The 18,919-nt window shown below is 52.1% G+C and overlaps 1 protein-coding gene across 4 annotated transcripts in view; it reads left to right on the top strand.

The window, feature by feature from the left end:
• The window catches only part of TSPAN11 (tetraspanin 11), a 64,191-nt gene that overhangs the window by 17,995 nt on the left and 27,277 nt on the right, over positions 1-18,919 (top strand). For all 4 annotated transcript variants that reach the window (XM_059935126.1, XM_059935127.1, XM_059935125.1 and 1 more), the window contains one exon: positions 9,261-9,354. In XM_059935126.1, the coding sequence (XP_059791109.1) occupies positions 9,271-9,354 (84 nt within the window). In that variant the 5' untranslated portion in view covers positions 9,261-9,270. The remainder of the gene's footprint in view (positions 1-9,260; positions 9,355-18,919) is intronic.

Below are 18,919 nucleotides of genomic sequence, written 5' to 3'. Positions count from 1 at the left end.
TCAATATTAAAAATTTAGAAAAATAGGAAATCATCCGATTTAAAAATTCACACTAAAATACAACAAATGAGTGATAACATTCAACTATATCTACCTTTTAAGAAAAAGGTATAGAAAAAAATGACTTTTGCCACACTTTCAAGTGAAATGCCAGTACAAACTGGAAAATTTCAGATGACCAATGTAGGAGAGTTTAGAAGACTTTCAAATGAAACTTAGACCAACCCATCTAGCAGAAGGTTATACAAAAAGTGCATTTTAGAGACACATTTGGGTGAAACAGAACTTAGAAAGGGAGGTATTGATGAATGATAAAAAGAAAGAGAAGACTAGGAAAAATAATGTCCAAATATATATTTTACAGTTTTATACTTAAACATGGTAAATAGACACCTACATGGTGTCAACTGCACTATTTCTAGGATAAGCCTCGGTAGAGGTCCCCTTCAGCTCTCAGTTGCCTTCTGATGTATAACCTCTAATTGATTTCCCTGTAATTCTATAGAGAGCATAATTCTTTATCATTCTTACCTTGCCTTCTTCCACGACTGGTTAGTTGATAGGTTCTCATGATTTTGAGGCTTATCTCAAGATTAGCCTTAGTTAAATATTATTAATATTTGTATCCACCCTTCTTTTAAAATGACTGTCCTGTCTGAACCAATCTACTTTGTTAAAGTAAGGTCTTGATCTTCTGCAGTTGAATTCTTCCTGGTCACCTGGGGACAAGGTCTCCTGTCATGGCCATCTAAGTGGAGACCACTAGTAGGCAAGTGGGCTTAGATACAGAGGCCTTGAGACTGTATCCCCAACGATTGGATACATGGCCTCTGGCTGATGTATTCTATAGAGTTACCCACACCTTGTTCTTCATTCAAGGACCTCTTGGGGGTTGGTTGTAATAAAGCCTTTACCCTGGCATGGCACTGAGGCTGTAAAAACCAATACACACAGTTCTTGCAAATTCTTCAGCCCATTGATCCTCACAACCAACCTGCAAGGGAGGCAAAGTTGGACCCGCATCAGCTCCATTTCACAAAGGAGGAAGCTGAGGCCCAGAGGTCCTGTGACTTGCCCAGGGTCACGCTGCTGTAGGTGACAGCTGGTATTCACACCAGGATCTTCTGACCCACTGACTAGAACTGTTTTTGTTTGTTCGCTCATTCTTGCCATAAGCACTGGGGAAGCCCTCATTTCATGGGTCAGACTGAGATTTTTTTAAAAAGGACCCAGGAAAAACAGCAGAGGGTGATACTCGCCTACAGGCAGAACCTCCAAAGACTCTGTGTATGTATAAATGTAGAGAGTCAGAAGGCAGCGAAACCACCTGCCTCAGGTTCTGAGCACAGCCCTGACTAATTCACTGAATGCACGTTGGCACCTGCAAATGAAGCAAAAAATGGTCCCGTACTTAGGAAAACATGTGTCTCTGGGGATAAAGACTAAGAGTTCTTGGTGCTGGGGTTTTAATTCAAGTTTCACCTCCAGCACCATCCACATGACACTATAGTTAGCAGTTGAACCTAAGCTTGGTCCAAAAGAGTTACCTGCATCCCTTACCTGCACACAGTAAATACGATGATGTAAAAGAGCAAGCCAGTGGTCACCCAGAGCCCCCGGACCAGCCCCTGTCTCACTGTAACGCTAGCAGCTGACCTTGGCCTCGAGGTCAAGGAGATGGAGGACCAGGGAGAAAGGCATGGTCCCCCCAGAGGGTCCCCAAGCATTTGGTATCTTGGTAGTGACGGCCGCCATGGCACTTCTGACCCAGGATCCTGCCAGGGTCAGAGAACACTGGCCCCGCCGCCTCCTGCAGCCCCTGGCTGGGGTCTCTGCCCAGGGAAGACCCCCTCATTCAGCTTCAACCAGAGGCCACCGAGCTGGAAGCAGTTACAAGAGGCCAAAACTAGAACTGCCCAGAGACAAGTGAACATATGCTCCCACTCTCACATCTCTCTCCACTTTCTAGTTCTGTGCCTCGGTTTCCTCTCCTGTAAAAGGGGTAATAATCTTCCCGTGGGGTCGTTTTCAGTATTAAATCAATTAATGCACATACAGCACTTAGTTCAGTGCCTACCACCTAGTTAGCGTTTAGCAAATGTTGATATGATGATGATGACATCAGCCAATCAAAATCCTGTCGGTGGCCATGGAGACAGGAGGCCAGCTCCCTGTCCTGCCACTAATCTGCAGTGTGACTTTGGCCCCAGTGTGTCACCCCGACCCCGCCCCCAGAGCCCGGCTTCCTCGGTTCTCAAAGGGGCCGAGCCAGGCATGCTTCCCCTTCAGCTGTCCCATTCAGAGGCCCGAGGAAGCCTCACTTCTCTGACCCCTGCAGAGGGACTCTCCACCCACCAGGAATAGGGTCTCAGGCACGTGGAAATTAAACAGAGGGGCAAGAGGGCAAAGAAGGGCCACACATGCGGGGATTGCAACCCGGGTTCATTTGAAGCCTAAATTCAGTCACACGTTAAACCACTTAGGCTGTTTTTTCCTTTCCACCTCTTCGACAGTCACACAGGCCTGGCCTCTTGTTGACCAAGAACCCAGAGGAGGAAAGTGGCACTTATTTAACTGAGGGGGAGGGTGGAGCTGGTTTTTCCACAGCAAATATACTGGCTTTGTTTTTATTTTAGGAACACCAAGCTCCCCGCTCCACCCCCCGAGTATGGGGCAGTCCTCCCTTAGGGAGTGAAGAGGCAGGGCCCCTGCAACCTGAGCTTGTGCTAACGGGAGCAGGCAGAGAATAAGAGGTTGGTGAGAGCCCAGGAGTAGAGAGCGTGTGGGGAGGGAAAAGTCACACCGAGTGCGGCCAGCAGGATTGACCCCTGACCCCTGACTTTCTAGACTTTTCTGCAGCCGCAGTGTCCAGCCTCTGCTCGTGCTCTCCCCTCTGGCTGAGCAGCCTCCCCACGCACAAACCCTGCCTGTCCTCAGGGACCAGGTTTAATGCCCCCCACTCCGCCCCCGTCGCAATCTGGCAGGATCCATGTGCCACTTCCTCTGGGCCACTGGCAGGGTCCGGAGGTTATCTGTGTGCCTGCCCACCACCCCCATGGCTGCTGTCAGCTCCTTAAGGGCACACTCCAGGGGTTCTAAGTACAGCTCCTGGCACACCGTGGGGACTCGACGCGTGTCTGTTGAATGAGCGAAGGATGCAGCTGGCCCAGGGTCCGGCAGAGCCTCGTATCTATACGCTCAGGTCCCAGGCACCCGCCTGCCCTCTGCTGCCCTCACCCAGCGCCCAGCGTGGTCCACTCTGCTCTGGTCTCTCCCTCTGGCTGAGCCCTGCCCTGCCCACCGGGACTTCGGCACATCCGGCCAGCCAACGGGGTTCTGCCTACGTGTCCCTCATCTTCTCTGCACTTTGAGACTCATTCTCTCTGGGGGGGAGTGGGGTGGCGACAAGCCGTAGAAGAGACGGTGACCCCCAGGTCTCAGGGCCCATAATTTTATATATCCGGCCTGACGCGGTCCCCAGATCTATCGCTTCACCATCAAGGCATTTGAGGCAGCCTTTCTGAGATGTCCTACAGCACAGGCCCCCAGGCCTGCTGGCTCTCCCTGAATCCCAGCTTTGTTCTGCAGTCAGAGCCTTGGCCTGGAGACCCGGTGCCCTGAGGCTGTCCGGGAAATCTGCATCCTAAATGTGGACTTTGTGTGAGAGGATGCACCCACCCTGGGGCTCCGCCCCACCCGCTCAGTTACATCTGTTCAGATGCAAAGGGTAATTACACTGTGCAGGCCATGAACTTGGAGAACTGAAAGGGGCTTCGGAGAACGCTGACTCGGAGTGTGGTCCCCAGACCAGTGGCAGCATCTGGGAGTCGGGTGACCAACCCCCTACTTCACCCAGGGTGGTCCAGGTTCAGCCCTGAAAGTCCAGCATTCCGAGAAATCCCTCAGTCCTGGGCAAATCAGATAGCTGGTCGTCCTGCCTGGGAGTCTGTTCTCCAGGGTCCCACCCCAGTCCTAATGAATCGGACACGCTGGGCTGAGCTGCCTGTGCCAACCAGCCCTCCAGATTCTGATGCTCCTGAGAACGGCTGCCCCGCCCCACGGATGGGAAAGCAGACACCCAGGGGAGGGGAGCTGCTTGCCCGAGCCCAGGAGACAGTGAAGGGACAGAGCCAGGAAGTGTCCAAAGTCAATCAGCCTGTTCGCAGCACAAAAAGGTACTAATAAGGACCAAACAAACTGCTGCGGTCAGTGGGCAGCGGGGTCTGGCACGCAAGGTGGGATGGCCGCCTCCAGGTAGGGTGGGATCCTGCTGAGCCCAGAGCACCTGGGGAAGCAACAAGGGGCTGAGGTTCCAGATTCAGGGGCGGGCCTGGGGAGGGGCGGGGTGGGGCGGGGCGGCAGGCCAGTTACAAGGCCAAAGAAGAGACGTCCTTGGCTGAAATGGGGCTCATGACTTTCCTCAGAGCTCGGGGAAAATGGTCCTGGAGGATGATCTGAAGCCCTGGTTCCTCCAGTCCCTTGGTGGGGGAGATGTGTTGGGGGAGATAAGGCCAGTCAGGCAGCTTGGGTTTGCTTTCCCCTCTCCAGGGGCTGCTGTGGCCGTTCCCTCCCTCCTACCGCCACCCCCTCCGCCCCTCCCCTGATGAGATGCTCGTAATCACAGGGAAGGGCTGAGGAAAACGGGGTGAAAGAAGGGCCAGGGGAGGGGAATACGTTAGGACGGCTGCCTGCCAGGCCCCATCTGGAACCACTTGGGAGAAACGGGCTCTTCCCCCCCGGCCTTCAGCCCGTCCACCCATCCCCAGTCACTAGGCAGGAGGGTTTAGTGGTGGCTGGGAGTCTTTCCCAGTGAAATGAGCATGCAAATCTCCCTTCTTTACAATGCAAAGACACTTCTCAACCTCAGCTAGGCCTTCTAGCTGCTTCCCTCGCTTTCTCATTTGAAAATATCTACCTTGGGTCTCCAGCCCCCCCCCAACTCCTGGATTCCTGACCCGAGTCCACCTCCGCAGATGCTGCTCTGGGAAAGGTGAGCCCTGCCGCGTTCTGTGATTGGCTGTCTCGGCAGCACGTGGTGCTGTGGCCGACCCCGCACTCGCCTGTTCTCCTCCGGCCCGCTCCCATGCACGTCAGTCTCCCCAAGGCTGATGAGGTCTTTTCCGCTCCTCCTCCTAGCTGTACACGTGGCCTGCCTGTCCGTGTCTGTCCCCTGCTCTCCATCCCGCTGCCCGGGCCTGGTTCAGACCCCACTGTCTCTTTCTTGGACATCCGCACCAACTGTACCAACTGCTTAACTGGTCCCCAAGCACCCAGTTGGCCGCAGCCCTGTTCTGCCCCTGCCAGGGAACTCTTTCTGAAATGCAGGTGTCATCAAGGGACTGCCTCGCTGCGTGCTCTCCTGTGGTCCTCATCACTTTAGGACATGAGTCCAAGTTCTGGGGCTTAGCTGCTCGTGATCTGACCCCTCCCTACCTGTACACTTCTCACCCCTCCATTTTAAAACCTGCATCAGTTGGCCCCAAAGTGGAGACAGACTATCTACTTAGAATTCCTCTTCCTAATTATTTTCATCTTAAAAAAAAAAAAGCAAAATTAAGCTTTGATGATGTTTGCCATATAGATCTATAATAGTACATGAATAAAATTTATAAATAAACATACATATTTACGGGGTGTGCTCAAAACATTTTAGTGATGGAGTGTACAGTTAAAAGAGCTTGGGGGCCACTGCCCAACATCACCACCCGTCTTACTGCCCCATCCTCAGTGCCCCTGCTCGCATGCTCTGGCAAACCTTTGTACCCACCACGCCATCTACCACGTCAGGGTGAAGTTAGCTATGGGTAATAGAATATTCAACCATGTACCTTAAAGAAGCTACAAGTTTTTTTGTTCTCTCATATAAACTAAGCCTGGAGGTGAGCAACCCATGGATGGTGCGGCAACTCCAAAATCATCTGAGATCCAGGCTCTTTGAACTCATTGCTCTATACTTTTCAAATCATGCTTTCCAGCTCATGCCTCAAAATGGCTGCTCGAGCTCCAGCCATTACATCAGCATTCCAACCAACTAGAAGAAGAAAGGGGTGCAGAGAGACATGCCTCTCCTCACTTTAAGGATATTTCTGATTATTAGAGATAAAGAATGACATTTACTAATGATAAAGAGATCCACCAGGATGATATCACAACTCCAAATCTATATGTACTACCTAAAATAGCTGCAAAATACATGCAGCAAAAATGAAGAGTTAACCAACAGTATAGCACAGGAAACTATACTCCATATCTTGTAATAGCCTGTAATGGAAAAGAATCTGAAAAAGAATATATAACTGAATCACTTAGCTATACACCTGAAACTAACGCAACATTGTAAATCAACTGTATTTCAATAAAAATTTTTTTGAAAGAAAAAAGTGAACAGAGTTAAAGGATGGATATACAAATTCATGGTCCTAGTGGGAGTCTGATATACTTTTTTTTCAATATAGGCAGTAGAACAAGCAGACATGAAATCAGCGAGGATGTCACTGTGAAAAGTGCAGTTACCAAATTTAACCTGATTGACGCCCATAGAACTCTGCCCCCTACAGTGACAGGATTCACCTTCTCAAACGCACACGAAACATACATCCAAAGATGATACCTTAAGTTGCATACACTGCTTCTGCTTCCGTGCCTTTTGCGAGCAGTTAATCCTGGCTGTACCCAGTAGGAAGAGAGGCTGGGAAGTGTCGTCTGCTCCAGGGGGCCAAGTACCCAACTAAAATGGGGGATTCCTGTCCTAATCTAGAGGGGAGAACAGGTATTAAGGAAGTCAGCAACCTCGGTCCTCCTTGCTCCCTTCCCTGGCAGCTCTGGTCCTGAGAGCACTGCATGGTGGGTAAGAGCTTGGGCTGAGTCAGAAGCTCCTCGTTCTGTTTGGGCTTTGCCACTTACTTGCTCTGTGACTTGGGCAGCTTATTTAACCTGTCGGAGCTTCAGTTTCCTTATCTTGCAAAAGGAATGGGAATAACCCTACTTCATAGGGCTCTTGGGAAGCTGGAACAAGATCACCCGTGTAAAGCACTTAATCCTGGCCTTGGCACGTAATAAGTGCTCAGTAAGTGTTAGCTGCACAGAGAAATTAAGTAACTTGCCCAAGGTCACACAGCTGGGAAATGACAAGGCTAGGTTTCACATCCAGGCATCTGGCTCCAAGCTGGTTCTGACACTTCCTCGGGGGCCTCTGCCAGCCCTAGCATAGGGCCCCACATATGGTAGGGTCCTATGTAAGGAGCACAGAACAGAGGGTTAGGAAACCATTAGCCATGTGACTTGAGAGAGGTCATTTGAAAATGAGTCTTAACTCAGACATGTATTAATTTCCTCATTCCTTCTGCAGAAGGTTGGATTAAGTGAGTCCAGAGGTTTTTGCTGACCGTGACATTCCACAGCACCGGGGGCTTCTGTCTTCTCTACCCCTCAGGGCTGAAACTTTACCATTAGAAATGTGTTTCTTTTGTTAAATCCTGTCATCTGCCTGAACTCTTTTAAAAATAGTTTCCTTTAGAGGGTCCTGACCCCTTGGTTTGCAGGTCTAGAGAAGGTTCTGGTGCATGAGTACAGTGGGCCCCAGCTGGGAGGGGAGGACGAGGCAAAGGGAGAAGAGAATGCAGACAGGAGGGGCTGGGCCCCAAACAAACGGTCAGCTTACCAATGGCCCTGGTGGCCCAGAGGGTCCCTCGTCAGGACCTTGTGCACAATGACCGTGTAATAGCTCCCGGTCCAGTCGCCTGGCCGACCCCATCTAGCACCGCTTTTTACACTTTTTTTATAGGGCTTCCTTTTTTCCCCTTCTGTATTTTTTCCACCACCCTAACTCTCAGACTAAATCGGAGAAAAATGGGTTTTGTCTTTTTTTACCAAGAAGACAAAGTCTTAAATTACCTTCTTCAAGGTCTGCAAATAGAAATCCCAAATAAGACAGCCACCTCTTCTTTTCTGTCTTCCTCTCACCCTGTCTCAGGAGCCCATGAGCTTGAAATAAAACTCAGCACGGTGGCTCCAGGGGAAGTAATCTGGGCCCGGCCGGCACCAGCCGCGGAAGGGGGGCAGGGCAGTGGCGGGAGGGCCCGAGCAGACACTGGTGGGAATGGAGGAGAGGGAGATGGAGGTGGGCAGAACCAAGGCCTGCTTGCTCTGGGCCTGGAATAAACGAGGGCCCCCTAAAGGGGACGGTTCCTCAAGGAGCAGCTACGCTCTGAGCGTCAGAGCGTGTGTGTGGGGGGGAGCCCAGGGAATGAGAAGCCCGAGGAGAGACCTCGGAGGCTGCTTTGGGATTTAGATGCAAACAGGATCACCGGGCACGTGAACCCCCATCTTCTCATCCCACTGACGCCACGGTTCCCAGAGAGCCCACCAGCGGGCATCGGGACAAGGGGAAGGAGCATGGTTCTGGGGCAAAGACTAGGAATTTTAGGGCTGGCGCTCTGGGTTCTAACCCCTGCCCCATGTAATAATAATAGCCAACCGTATAGAGCACTTACTCCGTGCCAGGGACGGTGGTCAACACCTCACGTAGATCATCGCATTTCATCTGCGAGACAACCCTGCCACGTGGGCATCATTATTCTCTCCAGTACAGATGAGGACACGGAGGACGAGAGGTTACGTAACTACCCACATTCTCACATACCTTGTGACAGATCAGGGTTTAAACCCAGGGAGCCAGACTCCAGATCTTGTCATCCTACTGCCAAACCACTCGGTCTACCGACCTGCTTCCTCCTTTGGAAAGTCGAGGTGCTGGGGACAGGCGGGGTGGCCTGGGGATCATTGAGGTCCTTTCCAGCACAGATGCTCTGATTTGGGGCTCATGCCTCGCCTACACATGCAGAGGTCCTGTTCAAATGATACAGGATTCCACCGCAAGGCAGGCACGCCGAGTGTGTGTGTGTGTGTGTGTGTGTGTGTGTGCAGGACAGGTGAACTTGTGTCCTGCCACCCTGCTAAGACAGGGGAGAGAATAAGAACACAATAGCACAGTGCAAAGTCTGTAGGAAGACTTGCAGGTTAGTCCTGCATCAGAAGGGCCAAACCAAGATCCACAGGGCTAGAAAATTCTGCGCGGTTCACCTCCATTGTGTGTCCAATGACCTTGGCGTTTCCCTGCTCTTTGCTTGGGGTTGCACACCCCCAGTCTGAGAGTCCCCGGCCAGACAGGCTAGGACGCCCTTTGAAGGGAACCTCGCCTGGCTCTGGGTGGGCGAGGCCGTCTCCATGGACCCCTGGCCACACGTGTGTCTTCTTTGCAGGCCCAGCAACATGGCCCATTACAAGGTCGAGCAGGACGACTGGCTGACCGTCTACTTGAAGTATTTACTCGCCGTCTTTAACTTCTTCTTCTGGGTAAGTGAACCCGGCGCGCGCCACCCGCTTCTCCAGCACCGCGTGAGTCAAGCCGTCTTTGCTTTTTGTGAGTCATCGCTCTGGAGCTGATTTTTTCCAAATCAAAGACCACCCGTGGGCAAACTCTGCCTACTTGAAAGCAAATGTGTACATTTGCTACTGAGCGGGAACAGAAGACCCGGCTTGCAGGCTGGCGTGGAATCCGTACCGCCCAGCATCCGGGCATCGCAGTGAGCTTGCGTCCCGGCCTCGGTCCGCGAGGTCTGGCTCTTCCTCCCCCGCTAACTGGCGGCTCCAGTGCCTGGTGGGAAATGTGACGGCCTCAAATAACTGCTTGTTTTCCTCCGAAGCCCATTTGCCTTTCATGATTCACGTTCTCCAGGCCCGAGGCAGAGAAACATAAGTCCTGGGGGGCCCAGGGCTGCCTCTGTGCATCGGGAATGGTCTCTGTAGCGACTCCCCCCCCGGGGGAAACCACCCGGGCTAGGTCATCCAGGAAGAAAAGAGTCTGTCCACTTGAGGCAATTATCCAGGTAATTGGTAGCAGAATACCATCAGGTCCCAAAAGAGCCAGACACTGGAATGAGTCTGGAGAGGCAGAAGAGGGCTAACGGTGCAGGCGCTGCCGTCAGCAGACCGGCTCTGCTGTAGGCAACTCACCTACGCTGGCTGAGCCTGTGTCCCCAGTTACACGAAAGCTATTTGGCAATGACCAACCCGCTTTTTTGCCTAATATAACTTCCTTGTTCCCATCCCTTCTGCCTAGAAAAGTCTTTCGTTTTGTATGGCTCTCGGAGTTCCTTCGCATCTGCTAGATGGGATGCTGCCTGATTCAAATCGAGTTTTGTTCAGATCAACTTAACATTTTTAATGTGCCTCAGTTTATCTTTTATTTTTTAAATTTATTTATTTATTTATTTATTTATGGCTGTGTTGGGTCTTCGTTGCTGCGCGCGGGCTTTCTCTAGTTGCGGCGAGTGGGGGCTACTCTTTGTTGCGGTGCGCGGGCTTCTCATCCTGGTGGCTTCTCTTGTTGTGGAGCATGGGCTGTTGGTGCGCGGGCTCAGTAGTTGTGGCTCGCGGGCTCTAGAGCATAGGCTCAGTAGTTGTGGCACACGGGCTTAGTTGCTCCGCGGCATGTGGGATCTTCCCGGACCAGGGCTCGAACCCGTGTCCCCTGAATTGGCAGGTGGATTCTTAACCACTGCGACACCAGGGAGGTCCCTCAGTTTATCTGTTAATAGTGTATTTCACAGATGCCCTGAAATGGTGTATGTGAAGTGCTTAATTCTGTCTCTGCACACAGAAGGCATTCAATAAATGCAGTATTTTGGATATATTAGATGTAGAAGGCCCGAAAATGCCACCAGATCAACCTGCTGGTAAGGCAGGGCTGAGTTTCCTGGTTGCCATGGCAAAGGATGCACTCCCAGAAGCCTCTCAGAAAGGCGGAGGCAAAGATGGGCTATGTTTGCCTTTTCAGAGTCTTCCAGTAAGATTAATGAAATTGCTTAATACTGGGAAGGATCATGGTGTAGTAGTTAAGGATTGGTACACACAGCAAGGCAAGGGTTTAGAAGAGTCTTGGAGAGGAGACATACAATGCTATCTATTCAGAAGTTAAACAATCTGATGTTTGCTTAAATGCTTTTTGCAAAGTTCCTGAAACGAACAATGAACTTGTTTTATTTGCAACTTTTCTCTTCCTGGGCAAGTGTTTCCTGGAATAGGGAAGTTGTGTAGATGAAGACAGTGGAATAATAAAACCACAGTGATATGATCAGGTCATTGTGTGGGCGTAGATAGTTTCGATTCTCAGAGAGAAATCCAGCGGGGTGTTCAAGATTCTCGCTGAGGGAGGATTTTTTAAAAATACAGTAAGTCCCCTACATACGAACGAGTTCCGTTCCGAGAGCGCATTCATAAGTCCAGTTTGTTCATAAGTCCAACAGAGTTAGCCTAGGTACCCAACACGATCAGCTATATAGTACTGAACTGTTATAGGTTTATAACACTTTTCACACAAATAATACATAAAAACAAACACAAAAAAATAAAGAAAACATTTTTAATCTTACAATACAGTACCTTGAAAAGTACAGTAGTCCAGCACAACAGCTGGCACACAGGGGCTGGCATCGAGTGAACAGGCAGGAAGAGTTACTGACTGGAGGAGGGAGAGGAGGTGGGAGATGGTCGAGCTGAAGGATCGTCAGCAATAGGAGACAGAGGGCAAGCTGCAGTTTCACTGATGCATGACGTGGATGGCACAGGTTCTGGTTCCTTGCTGGAACCAGATGCATGTTTGCATCTTTGAAAGCTTGCACCTTGAAGGTTTGTACGTAGGGGACTTACTGTAATAAGTGTGCTTTTCCCGCTCATAAAGTCTTATGTATCCACTAATAATCGATAAAATACTAAAAAATATAAGTAAGAAAAAAAATGGCCCATATCTCAGGGTATTAGGCTCCTAGGGTGCTGTAACAAAGGAGCATAAATTGAGTTGCTTAAGACAACAGAAATGTATTGTCTCACAGCTCTGGAGGCCAAAATCAAGTCCGAAACAAGGGTCAGCAGGGCCGTGCTCCCTCTGAGACTCTAGGTAGGACCTTCCTTGCCTCTTGCAAGTGCCTGGTGGTGGCGGGCATCGTGGAGTCCTTGGCTTTTGACTGCGTCTTTCCAGTCTCTGCCTCTGTCATCACATGCTGTCCTTCCTGTGTGTCTCCATCCTTACACAGCATTTTCTTCTTCTTGTAAGGACCCACTCATATATAGGATTAGGGCCCATCCTAATGACTTTACCCTAATTAATTACATCTGCAAAGATCTTATTTCCAAATAAGGTCACATTCACAGGTACTGGGGTTAGGACTTTAACAAATCTTCTTGGGGACACAATTCAACCCATGATACTGTCTGCCCAGAAATGACCACTGTGGACATCCCTTCTAGACTTTGCCCTGATCAGGACAACAGATGGTGGTGACCTGCATTGCGGGGGTGACAGCGAGCATTGAAATACTTGGGGAGAGTCAAGGGATTTAGGAAGCAAAATTGACAAGATTTGGTCATTAATCAGATGCGGTCGAGAGGGCAGAGGCGTCTGGAATATGTAAGTCCATCCCCGCAGCGGGAGCCCAGGAAGGCAAGCAGCGTGGAGTCAGATGGCGAGGTCAGACGTCGGCGTGGTGCGTTTGAGTTGCCAGGAGACCATCTGAGCAGAGATGCCCGGTGAGAGAAGTCAGCTCAGGGGTCTGGGTCTCAGATGGGCATCGTCTCCACCCCCATGGTGGCTGCAGCCACGGGATTGGGTGAGAACCCCAGGGAGAGCATGGGGGCTGAGAAGTCAGGCAAGAGAGAGACGTGGGAGTCCCAGATATCAGGGGTGCGTCCAGGGTCCACAGTGTCCCCGTTTGCCCTGTCTAAACCAGGAGAGACCGGCGCGCTGGACCGAGTGGTCACCCCGGGGGTGGGGTGGGGTGGAGCAGGCAGAGCCGAGGGGGGGGAACCAGGAAGACAGTGTCCCAGAAGCAGGAGATGGGGGAGTCGAGCGTGTTAAAGGGAGAGGACACTCCACGCATCTTAAGGCCTGGCAGTGGCCGCACAGAGGTCAGTGGATGCCATGGTGGGAGCGCTCTCAGGAGAGTAGTGGGCAGGGGGGTCGAGGGAGAGGGCGCTCAGTGTAGACAACACCCGCTGGGCACCCGGAGCAGAGGAGGCTTATCGTGAGTTGCTCAGCCCAAGACCCTGACCGTGCACGGGGGCCTGGGAGGGGGAGCGGGCGGCAGGCGTGGTGACCACCCGTGGGGTCCCTTCCACCTGAGCGGACCTGGGGTCTGTCAGGCAGATGGGCAGCAAGTGTGTCAGCCCAGCAACTCCCCACACAGACCTCCCTGCTTTGAGTTGAAAATACCCCTGCCGGGGGGCCTGGCTGGATGCGGCCCAGCTTCCAGGGACCTACTCACCCAAGCCTCCTCCCCACATGGGGCATGGTCGGTTTCGATGGTCCAAGCCTCGGGGTCCCAGCATCCATCCCCTGGGCCCCCTGTGACCTCCTCAGTAGACATGGGGCAGACCCCCGGCCCATCTCCTCCCGCGGCAGAGCACAGCCTCGCACATTTGTCAGCGCACAGCCCCTGGGAATTTTCAAGACTTCCCCAGGGAGGGGGTCTTGTCCACGAGGATCCCTCCCGCACACCCTGGAGTCCAGCTGCTGGTCCTCCCCGCTGAGCCTCTCTTATAAGACTCGCGGCAGAGCCAGTGTCTGCGCTGTGGATGGTCCCCACCTCTTCCCCCTTCCCTGTAGAATCTATGCAGAGCAACAGGGAGGGTCCCCAAAGAGCCCCCATCTGCTGCCCACTGAGGCCCCTCCCAGGGCCCCCCCCCCCCCCCCCCCCGCGCAGACACGGAAGGTGACCTGGACGGCAGAGGCAGGTTGATTGGGTGAACACTCACGCTTCCTTTCTCCCCGGAACAGCGGTCCTTCCCCGTACATCACCTTGCTACGCCGTCCAAATCCAGCACAGGGAGGATAGGGAAGCCCAGGTCCTCCCTGCGGGGTCGCGATGCCTGGCATCTGAGAGGTACTGCTGGATAAAGACCTTCCGTGGATTATCGCCTGCGATCCGCAGGTCAACCCCGGTGGTTGTATCACCGATATCCTCATGTTACAGACAGGGAGCAGACACGCCCAGCTCGGAATCCTGCCCAAGGCCTTGTCGTGGTGATGAGGAAAGCTGGTGCTAACATCCAGGTAGTCTGGTCAGCGATAATTGAAAATCTATTCCATGGCATTTATTAAGCATGTGCTAAGTGCCAAGCCCTGTGGGATACGTCCGTGGACAAAGCTCCCAGCATCCGTGGAGCTTTCTGTTGGAGGCCTTCCCTGGGCTGTGCTTCCACCCACATCCTCCCAGCGCCCCGAGGCTGTGAACGGCTCTACGAGAGCCCCGTGTTACCAAGGTGGAAGCAATCTGCCTGAAGCCCCAGAGCTGGAGGCCCCCGCTCTCTGACCCCTAAGCCGGTGTGCCTGGCCATCAGCTCTGACGTTACCCGCTGCCTCCAGCTCTTGAGTCCTGCACTTTCCCAGTGTCCCGGGTGCCGGGAAAACTTGGGCTCAAGTTCAGGCTCAAACTGAGACCCCATTGTCTATTTGCCATGGAAGATTAGGTGCTGTGGACTGAATTGTGACCCATAGGGATTCATATGTCGAAGCCCTAACCCTCAATGTGATTGTATTTGGAGACAGGGCATTTAGGAGGTAATTAAGGTTAAATAAAGTCACAAGAGTGAGGTCCTAATCTGATGGGATTGGCCTTACAAGTAGAGGAAGAGAGCTCTCTCTCTAAGCCTGCCCAGAGGAAAGGCCATGAGGACACAGTGAGGAGACAGCCGTCGTCTGTAAGCAAAGAAGGTCCTCACCAAAACTGAATCAGCCAGCACCTTATTTGGAGGACTTCCAGCCTCCAGAACCATGAGAAATAGAAATAAATTTCTGTTGTTTAAGCTGCTCTGCTATGGCGTTTTATTAGGGCAACCTTGAGCAGACTAAAACATTAGGCAAATCACTTAATCTCACTGAGCTTCATGTTTTTCATACATTAAACGGGAATGTCAGTACCTGTAAGAATTAAAGATGAGTATTTAGAAAAACATTTCGCACAGTGTCTGGCACACACCTACCTGGTGCTTAGCTGTTATGCACAGCTATTATGATTAGACTAAGGGGCACGCCTCATCTCTAACAGCTTTCTATGTCCATAGCTCTGGCTTGGAGGCTTTGGGGATCATGACCCATATAAGAAATTCATGGAAGCATAAGAATTACTCACATGAAGCGTCATTCACGAAGCTAAGCTTACTCTTACCATGTGCAGTGCACTCTGATGCTTTCTCCTCTATAGCGTGGTGGTTTGGTTTGGTTTGGTTTTTTAGCGCAGGTTACAACCCACCAAGTTTAGCTCACAGCCCTAAATGGTTACATCCCAAAGTTTGAAACACCCAGAGCAGTGGGATGGGGGGAGCAGCACCCCCTCCACCCCCAGGTGGGCAGGATTCAGGTGCCAGTCGTGCAGTGCAAGGTCTCGATGAGACTTTAAACCCAATCTCCACCAGCTGCCACCATAGCACAATTTGAGGGTTATAAATCATCTCACACTCCAAAATGATTCTACAAGCACTCTGTAATTATCTTCATTCCCATTCTGTAGATGATAAAACTTCAGCTGAGATGACTGGCAGAGTTCTAGGTCAAGTCTGGGTTTTCTGACTCTGCGTCTGGTGCCCTTCCCATCTCCATAGACCACTGACTCGTAACCAAAGCCTCAGACCCACCACTCTGATGCCTACTTGGACTCCAGAATGTCCCCAGGAGTCAGGGTTGAACCTGGATTAGGACGTTTTGATGGTGTGGACAGTTCAGACACGCAGAGCATGAGGAATATCAGCAGAGCTGAAGTATAGCGTCACAATACACACCCGCAGCCTGTATCTAAGCTCGGCCCCACCTCTGGACCCCTACCCCCTACTCAACCCATGCCTGCCCCCATCCTTCACCATCACCCTGCCCCTGACTCCCACCTCACCCCCACCGTGCAGTTCGACTAATGCAGAGTTGAACATGACCATCTCACTGGGCAGGGGCGGCTCCCTTGGATACAGCTCTGGGTCAGGAACCAAAAATGCCAAAGCTTTCATGACCCTAAAAAAAGAAAATGTGACCCAAGCTTCCTATGCAGCCGCCTAGGAAATGCTTTACCTCCCCCTCCCATTTGCTACACGGATCCCTACAGCTCCCATCACCCCTGCAGTGTTGTCCTCTAATGGATTATTTTAATTAGCTCCTTGGCAGTGTTAATAATCAAAACTTTTCCAACCTCCCAGGAGCTACGCAGGCGGAGGACAGGGCTGGTTCTAACTGGGTGAACACTCGTCCAGCCCCCAGTCCTTCCCAGTCCAGGTGGTGCTTGGCACCTGGAGGCCCCCGGCAAACGCTTAGGGGAGTGGACTGCACCACCACCTGTGCGATCTCCGCCCCCTCCCCGTGCCACGGGCACCCCGGCACTGCGGGCAGAGAGCACTCCTGCCCCGGGGTCCTCCCGTATTGGGAGCCCCAGCGTCCTGGGCCTGCTCCACTGGCCGGTCCCCTCCCCGATCCCAGCCCAGAAACCATTCAGCAGCCTGACGAGGAGAGGAAAACTCTGCAATGACTTTTACACTCTGCCTGCTTTCCTCTGGGTCTGCAGCCTTAGGTCTCTCAAGACTCAGTGTGCGCGGCCGCTCAGGCTAATCCTTCTCCCCATGATGACAAGCAACTTTTTGGCCATGCTTCTTCTCTGTAAATGGGCCGTTCCTAAAATTACACAGCCTGGGTGACCTGCCCGCCCCTCCCGGCCTACCTGTGTCCTGGTTGGTAAGAAGGCCAGCTTCACCCTCTGCAGGGTTCTCTGGCTGATTGGCTACAGGCTATGGTTTTGAAAAATGTACTCAATATTCCAAAGAAATCCAACCCAGTTTCTGTAAAGAGCCAAATACTGTTGAATCAACTCTATGCAAATAGCCGTTGCACAGCTCAGCAGGGTCATTTGGCTCCGGCCCCAATAGGTCTTCCGCAGGGCCTCTTCCACGGCTCTTTCTGCTGACACGGCATCTCCGAACCGCTTGACGAAAGCCATGAGCATCTTGCTGGAGGTGTATTGGCAGATGGTCGTGGGGCATGTCACCCATGCGGAAGACCTCAGAGCTTCTCATCCGGCCATTTTACAGATGAAGAAACTGAGGCTTCCAGAGGCGAAATGTCTGCACAGTCACACACTTAGTCAGGGGCATGGCCAGGGCTGGGACCCAAGCCCACTGACACCTTCCCTCCCAAGACTCCCTCTGGTGATCCGTCCCGACGTTGGGCAGCTTTGACCTTCTCCTGTCCAAAGGAAAGATCGTTTTCTAAAGAGCCAACTGGGTCCCAAGCAGGACACCCCCGAAGGACTTGAAACGCTCTTGCTCCCGATGGCAAATCCCACTGGGTGTCCCCAGCAGACGCTATGTGACACCCCAGGGGAGGTTTGGGGGCCCCATTGACTCGGACTCGCCTCCTGATTTCTTCTGCACATCAGAACCAGTGTGAATTTGTTGCTTTCCAGACCTTAATCAGGACGGTGTGTCCGCCCAGACCCTCCCCTGTGGGCGAGGGCCCTGCTGCCGCCCTTGCTGAGCCGCAGCCCTGCCTGCTTTGCGAGATCCCAGCCGTTTCTGTGACCGGGATACGCTCCTCTTTTAGGGGCTCAGTGTGCTTATCCGCGGCTGCATTTCTCACAGCACCCCCTCCCTCCCCTGGGACCACATAGTTTTTTCCTTTCTTGCATAATTTAACTTTCCTCCGTTTGGGCTGAAAATCCTGCCCCTCGTTACCCCACCTTCTACCCCAAAGCTCCTATCAAAGCAAACACCCTGATGCAGACAGGGAAGCGGCGGGAGGGGCAATCCTGAGCTGGGCCAAGGGCCTCCAGGCCGCGGCCCCAGCAGAGGGTGTTCTTGGGATCCTGCTGGGGGAGGGGACAGGACTGACGCCTGTCGACTAGGAAACTACGCGGTGGTTCTCAACTGGAACCACCTGGGAGCTTAGTAAAGGATCCGGGCCTGATGCCACCCCCAGAAATCCAGTCACCTTGCTGATGCTCAGAGGTGTCTGGGTGGTGGTGCGGCCCAGCTGAGAAGCGCAGCCTGAGAGGGTGCAAGGTGGAGGGGGCCCCAGAGGCGTCTACACCGGGGTCGTTGTGAGATGCAAGATGAGGCCTCAGCCCCCGAAGCTGAGCGCGTTATTTTATGTGGATGACGTTTCTCTGGGCAAAGCCTCCAGAGCTTTTTATCTGATTCTCAGTGGGTTCCATGTCCCCCAGCAGATTAGGTGTCCCCAGTGCTGTTCACACGTACCCCTTTTGGTGGTTCCGGATCCGACGCTAAGCCTGTGGGGTTGACAAGCCTAATGGATGATGTGCCTATTTCTATAAAGACACTACACACGTCAAAAGTTAGATCCACTCAGTGTGGTCACATTGACTATTGCATGCTGCTCAGAATCTCTTCTTGGTACTACCACGTGCCTTTGATGAATAAAAAATGAGAAATGAACTATTACTTAATGCACTGTGTTTGATAGGCAGAAACCCTTCAAAACATAAGACCCGTGGGAAAAAGTAATCAAAGGGGCCCTTGGTAGTTATAGGTTGGGAACCACTGGTCTAATACATCCACCTTGTTTGAGAGATGAAGAAACTGAGGCCCAGAGAGGTTAAGGGACCATCTTTAGGTCACATAGCCAGTTACGCACAGTTGAGACCCTCTCTCAAGCCTCCTGGGCATGCTGTAGGGGCAGAAAGAATATGTGCAGAATATTTTGCTGGAAACCCTCACTTGACACAATCCTGTTGACCCAGATGGAGGAAATTCCTCACTGATCATGGAGGTTATGTGACCAGAGGTAGCCCACGCTCCAGAGAATTAGAAAGCCTATTGTAGTCCAGGATTTCATCCAGCCTAAGACACCATCACTTGTAAGCTACACCATTGT

Source organism: Balaenoptera ricei, chromosome 10, assembly GCF_028023285.1.
Source record: "Balaenoptera ricei isolate mBalRic1 chromosome 10, mBalRic1.hap2, whole genome shotgun sequence".
Classification (NCBI taxonomy): domain Eukaryota; kingdom Metazoa; phylum Chordata; class Mammalia; order Artiodactyla; family Balaenopteridae; genus Balaenoptera; species Balaenoptera ricei.
This window is presented reverse-complemented; position numbering and strand designations above follow the sequence as displayed.